Here is a 6,213-nt window from a genome sequence, read left to right on the forward strand (position 1 = left end):
ATACAAAAAAATATTAAAAACACAAAAATTTAATTAAAAAGAAAAAAATTATTAAAAAAAAATAATAAAAAACCAAAAAAAAAAATTAAAAAACAACAAACAAAAAAATTATTAAAAACACAAAAAAAATTAAAAACTTAAATTAAGAAAATCAAAAAAAAAGTTATGTACAAAATAATTAATAAAAAAAACAACAAAAAATATATTAAAAACACAAAAAAACAAACAAACAAATTTTAATAAAAAATTAAATAAACAAAAAAAATTATGTACAAAAAAAATTAATAAAAAAAAAACAAACAAAAAATATTAAAAACAAAAAAGTTAAATAAAAAAATAAATAGAAAAATTAGTACAAAAAAAATAAAAAACCAAAGAAATTGATAAAAACCAAAAAAAAAATAAACTGAAATTGAAAAATAAAAAAAATTAACAAACAAATTTAAGCGCAGTTTAGAAAAGTAAGGTTATGATAACACAAATTATTTTCATCTTTTTAACTTTTCAGTCTCTCTCCAACAACAAGATTTTGCTGCTTAGCATAATTTTTCAACATTTTGCATAGGTACACTCCATTGCATAATAAATCCTCATGCATTATATAATATTTAAAACTTGTGTTATTGTTTTAAAATCCCTTGTCTCAATCTAACATTTGTTCATTTAAATATGTTTTATTTGTAATAAAGGTATCGCTAAGACATTGAAAGCCACATTGATAACAGTATCTAAGCATAAATTTCGTGTGATATTAGCTTTTAGGTTATGTAAGTTTGTATACATGCCTGTTAGCACATTTCCTTACATAACATTTATATATTTAATCAAGTACATAACTTCACTCAGCAACTTTCCACACCCGCCAACCAAAACAGAAACTGCTTCCTACATAAGCGCCAGTGTTATATAACAATTTACTCTAAATATTTTTGCACTCAATTTTGCCAATTCGGTCAACGACACATTTTCCGTTTAGTCTACACCCAGCATTAACTGCAATATCACAATTTAGTTGCCTAATCGAATTTCCAAGTAACATTGTTTTTTCTTATTTTTTCTAATTAAACCGCCGCTATAAATGCAATTTTTGAAACCTTGCCATTCTTGATACCCGTTTAGTTTCGTAAGGCCTCGGACCCATGTGCGACGACTGCTTCAGCGGTCACACGCATTACTTCAGCGTAAGCGAAATGAAGTTCACATCGATAGTTTTCCAAATGGCTCTCATGTACCTCCAGTTATGCCAACCTAATACTCTAAGCCTCTACGCGTTTCTCCTGACCATGGAGCGTTGCAACGCCAGTTAGTCATTCGTCATCACAGCACTTGATTTTCAACAATATATATTTTTTACCATTCACAGCTCACTGCGTTGTATAGGTTTTTAAGTTCCTTCCTTGTTCGTTGAGAGCACATCCTTGTCTTCGTTAATCACGTCACCGTTACCTGCTTTCACAACACCGTTTGGTTCCGCTGGCGTTTCTCCTGTTGTTACTGCTGGTGCTACTGTGTTTTCCGTCTTTTCCATAGCCTCCTTTTCCTCTTTGCCTTCCTCCCACTCGCCCTTACGTATCGTATATAAGTATACCTCCATGTGGTCTTTGCCCTTAACGTACACGCTGCCACGTGGCTCAAACTCGTACTTGTCTGCTAGGAAGGGCAGGCAGTCCTTGCCAATCTGTATACGATTCGGCACGCCCGTGGAGTCCATGCGTGATGCTACATTGACTGCATCGCCCCAGATGTCGTAATGAAGTTTGCTCGTGCCGATGACACCGGCTGTCACATCACCGATGTTCATGCCGATGCGTAGAATTAAGTTGAATTCAAGCAGGTCCTTGTTGAATGCGTCCACCACCTCTTGCATTGCAATGGCAAATTCCATTAAAGCGTGGATGTGTTCATGCTTCTCGCCGCGGTGAGACGGGTCGAGCCCGCCAGCTGCCATGAAAGTCGAACCGATTGTCTTGATCTTCTCCACACAATGGAATTCGGGTCGCGAGAGTAACTCATCGAAGTCGCCTATCAATTCGTTCAGCACACGCAGGTATTCCTTGCCGCCGAGATAACTTTCGTCGTACATTTCGTTAAAGTTCACTATTGAGGCGAAGATGATCGCCACATTGTGATGGTTTTCTGAGTATTTTGCGGTGTTCTTCAGATGTTCTGCGACGTGTTTGGGTATGATGTTGTGTAGCAACATGTCTGCTTGATTTTTCATGTTCTGTACGCGTATCTTGTCTTGATTGGCCACGGCGTTACCGTAGAAGGTTAGCCTGTAGCCGATCTCGAACTCGCGGTTCAAAAATCCAACCAGTACCAGTATGAGCAGCAGGTCTAGATAAATTTCCACGTGATAGTCCTGGAACCACTTGATCTCTTCGATGAGGTAATTTCCACCCTCTGTACCGGGATATGGCAAACGTGTTGCATTTTGTGCGATTGCAGCCGCCTCCGCTGCGTCCGTCCGGTTTGAATAAACTGTCAGCTGACTTACGGCAATGCCAACAAAGCACATAGCCGCCATTAGTGCCAACGTGTTGCGCATCCAACAGTTCAGCTGTGTGAAGTTGCAGAAATGCACGATGCATACGAATATTAAGAAGCCATAGTGGTACTCGAAAGCTTCAAGCAGATTGAGATCGAGCAAAAGGAAGTTGGCTATGATCAGTATTACCGGCATCGCCATCAATATGGCCAGACAGATATGCCAGGGGTACCAACTGGAAATAGCTTCAAATATGCGGTCGGCACATGAGTCCGTGTCGTTGACTTTCGTACGCGCCTGTGAGTTGTGGCGCCGGCACATTTGTCGCGTGAAGAGGAACAGCGCAAATATTTGTATAGCGGTGAAGACTGTGAAGAGTGAGACCCACAGACGAAAGCTGGGCGTAACGGTGTTGGGCGTCATAAGAAACAGCGAGATCGAAATGCACAGGTACACTGCAAGGCCGACAAAAATGTCTATATACGTATTATAGCGGGGCGTTGCCAAAGTGGGTGGACCTTCGGTTTCGTTTTCATTGCCAAAACGATGTGCTTTGGAGCGGAAATCTCGTTCCATTTGCCGTGATTTGAAGTACAAACTGAAACGTTTGAGCGGCGGCTTGACAAGGTAGCTTCGCTGAGACTTAGCGTTATCGCGTACGCAGCGTATCAACTGAAGATCGGATTGTTTGCGGAGCTGCTGTAGACAGGCTGCTAATGGATCGGCTACTTGCGGTATTGGCTGTGGTATCGGTGGAATTGCTACGTGTGGTAAGTTTGTGACCACGCCTATGTTCGAAATGCTTGATGTCGAACTGGTGAAATAACCAGAGACGCGGTGTTGGCTAATGGCGGATTGGTTGAGTGCATAAATTTGTTGTTGTATCGAAGAGCGACGTGAGTTGCTTTTGATGCCGGAGTCCTTGCGCGAAGTTGCGGATGGGCATATACTAAGGCCGTCTGGCCATATGCTTGAATTGCGTGAATTCGGAGGTTGATGATTGGCTGTCGTAGTGGGTGCATATGGGAATGATGCGCCGCCGGCGATTAAAGGTTGAGCAGCGGGTACATCATTGCTCTTGTCGGCTGTAGTGGAAGTGAGCGTGGAAGCACGTGGTCGTGGTAGAGGAGATGTTTCTGACTTGCCACTGCGACCACACTGCGAACGATAGCTGCCGGAACGGCCGAAAGGTGAAATATCGCTGCGCGACTGACTTATGTAGGAGCGAATATCTATGATGTCGTCGAACATGGAGTATTGACCAGGAGAGCAACAACTACCGTCAGGAGAACGCACGTAGTTGTGTGAGATGCCGGTCGAGGTGGCGGCATGGTGTAGTACGGGCTTCTGTGGTGGTATTTCCAGTGTATGACCTAAAACTGGTAGCTTGGATGATTCAATCACAACTGGAAGTTGATGGTAACCGTTTGGTTCAATGAATGCGACAGCTTCGTCAATATTTACGGCGGTAGCCTTGGAGATGGGTACATTATTAACTACATCAGTGTTTGATGATTTGTCTGTATGCTTGACAATATCTTCGATTTTCTTAAAGAATCGTGGCACTTTACACACCTTCAATTTAAGTTTTGTTCGTCCACTTTCTTCTGTGTTATGACTTTTCTGAGCGGTGTGATTGATGCCGTTAAGTCCATTGCAACAGCCCTCTTCCACTTTGTCGGGCTCATCAGCAGAGTCCAAACTGCCGGGTAGACTCTTGGTGGTTATAATAATCTTTGGTCTCTCACGCACCACAACAACTGGTGCTACACTCATGCCATCAGGATGTACAATGCCTCGTTCGATGTCACGTTCACGACTTTGGGACTTCTTGCGCAGTTTCATACTGAGCGAGGTGAGTCGCGGTCGCATCGAAAGCACAGGCGAGGGATTGAGTGAGGAAGAAAGTTGTCCTACTGGTGAGGCGGGCGGTACATTTGGATGGATAACCGAAATGTTTGTAGCGCTCTGCGACAGCGGTGTTGGTTGTCCAGGTATGCCAGGCAGCTGCAAGTGGCTGCCGTCGTAGTTGGCGGGAATGCTAGGGCTCAGACTGTTGGCGCGTGATACATCTTTTCGGCGACCGACTACAAAGTATGTGCGATGACCTGAAAGATGGAAAATTAAAACTATTGCAAGTCTGAAAAATAATCGTCTTGCATATACCGAAAACTTCTTCGCCCTCTTCCAGTAGATAAGCATCGCCTAGGAAGTTGGATGTCTCCTCAGAGATGTGCACTTGCTCTGGCTTACCAGAGGACTCCATTCTGTAATGAAATAAGGGCTCAATTTAAGTTTGATCGGATTTTGTCTATAAACGCTTACTTGTTGGCTAAAGACACGTCGTTGCTCCAAACATCGAATTTTACGCGTCGTGTGCCCACAATACCGCACAATACAGTACCAGTGTGGACGCCAACACGCATTTTAACACCCTCATGCCGCTGAGCATCGAAGCAACGCATCGCATCAATCATGCCAAGGCCCATCTCGACGCAGCAGATTGCATGATCGGCACGTGGTTCCGGGCAACCAGATACACAATAGTAGCAGTCACCCAGGGTGGAGATTTTCTCGCAGCCATTAAGTGTGCAGAGATCGTCGAAACGTTCGAACAGATCATTGAGTATCTCCACGAGCTGCTCGGCCGTCTTGGTGGAGGACATTTTCGTAAAACCCACAATGTCCGCAAACAATATGCTCACATTATCCATGCTATGCATGTGAAATGGACGAAACAGAGATTTCAGGTCGTTGGAAGTGCGTGGTCGCACGTAGTGAGAATCTGGATCGACTACACCATCCTTGTTATCAATGCCGCTGGCGCCACCCTCATTCAGCAGCATATTGGCCACTTTCGGTGGCATCACCGAATGTATCATTTTCTCCTTAAGTTGCTTCTCCATCTCCAGTTGGCGACGTACCAACAAATTCTGTCCGATCTTCATGAACATGCCTCGCATGCGCACCACATTCATCACCAGCACATGCACCCCCACCAAGTGAACGCAGATGTGTAGTAGAATGCGTAGCAACATTATCTTATTATTACACTCGGTGGCGGTGCCATGTGTGGCGCTATTGCCCACCACCTTGTGTGAGGCGACTTCGAAGAGCACTGAGTAGACTATTGCGATGAAGGCGCTCAGCCACAGCTGCATGGGTAGTGCGGTGTATATGAGTAGCACGATCGATACGCATATGGAGAAGTGACCGAGCGGACTAAAGGCGCGACCCGTGCAGATAAGGAAGGCCAAGGAGAAGGCGCACAGCACAATGGCTGTTAGAGCGGAAGTCAATCTTCGGTAGGCGCGGTACATGTCCCAGTGCGTGAAGCACAAGGCGGTGATCGTGATGAGTGTGAGCATTGAGAAGGCGCTCGAAATGGGGCGCCAATAATGCTCCGAACCGCCATCAATCAGGAAGTACAGGAACCACGAAAGTGAACAGATCAAAATGTAGGAGAGCGCAAATCTGCAAAAGGAGCGAGAAAGAGAACGAATTAATAGGTGTACAGCGTTATTTTTCTCTAAAATAAATACACGATAAAAATTTCAGATTTTCATAATACATATATTAAGTAATGAGCTGAGAGTTTGCTAAGTGTTGAGCACACACCTCGATGAAACCTCTGACATTTTAAGCGTAAGCTCCTCAATTGCCCTCATGAATGTGCGCTCATACATATTTACGAGTAATTAAGTCTCATAATTGTGTATTGCATT

General features: G+C 43.6%; 1 protein-coding gene across 1 annotated transcript; it reads right to left on the bottom strand.

The window, feature by feature from the left end:
- Positions 1–463: 463 nt before the first annotated feature.
- Positions 464–6,126, bottom strand: LOC126758145 (adenylate cyclase type 9). The gene is made up of 4 exons (XM_050472219.1): positions 6,107–6,126; positions 4,814–5,962; positions 4,655–4,755; positions 464–4,596 (listed from the first exon to the last, which is right to left on the bottom strand). Exons 1-4 carry the CDS (start codon positions 6,124–6,126, stop codon positions 1,385–1,387), a joined length of 4,482 nt encoding a protein of 1,493 aa, XP_050328176.1. The 3' UTR covers positions 464–1,384.
- Positions 6,127–6,213: the final 87 nt, after the last annotated feature.

This window comes from Bactrocera neohumeralis, chromosome 5 (genome assembly GCF_024586455.1).
Source record: "Bactrocera neohumeralis isolate Rockhampton chromosome 5, APGP_CSIRO_Bneo_wtdbg2-racon-allhic-juicebox.fasta_v2, whole genome shotgun sequence".
NCBI lineage: Eukaryota > Metazoa > Arthropoda > Insecta > Diptera > Tephritidae > Bactrocera > Bactrocera neohumeralis.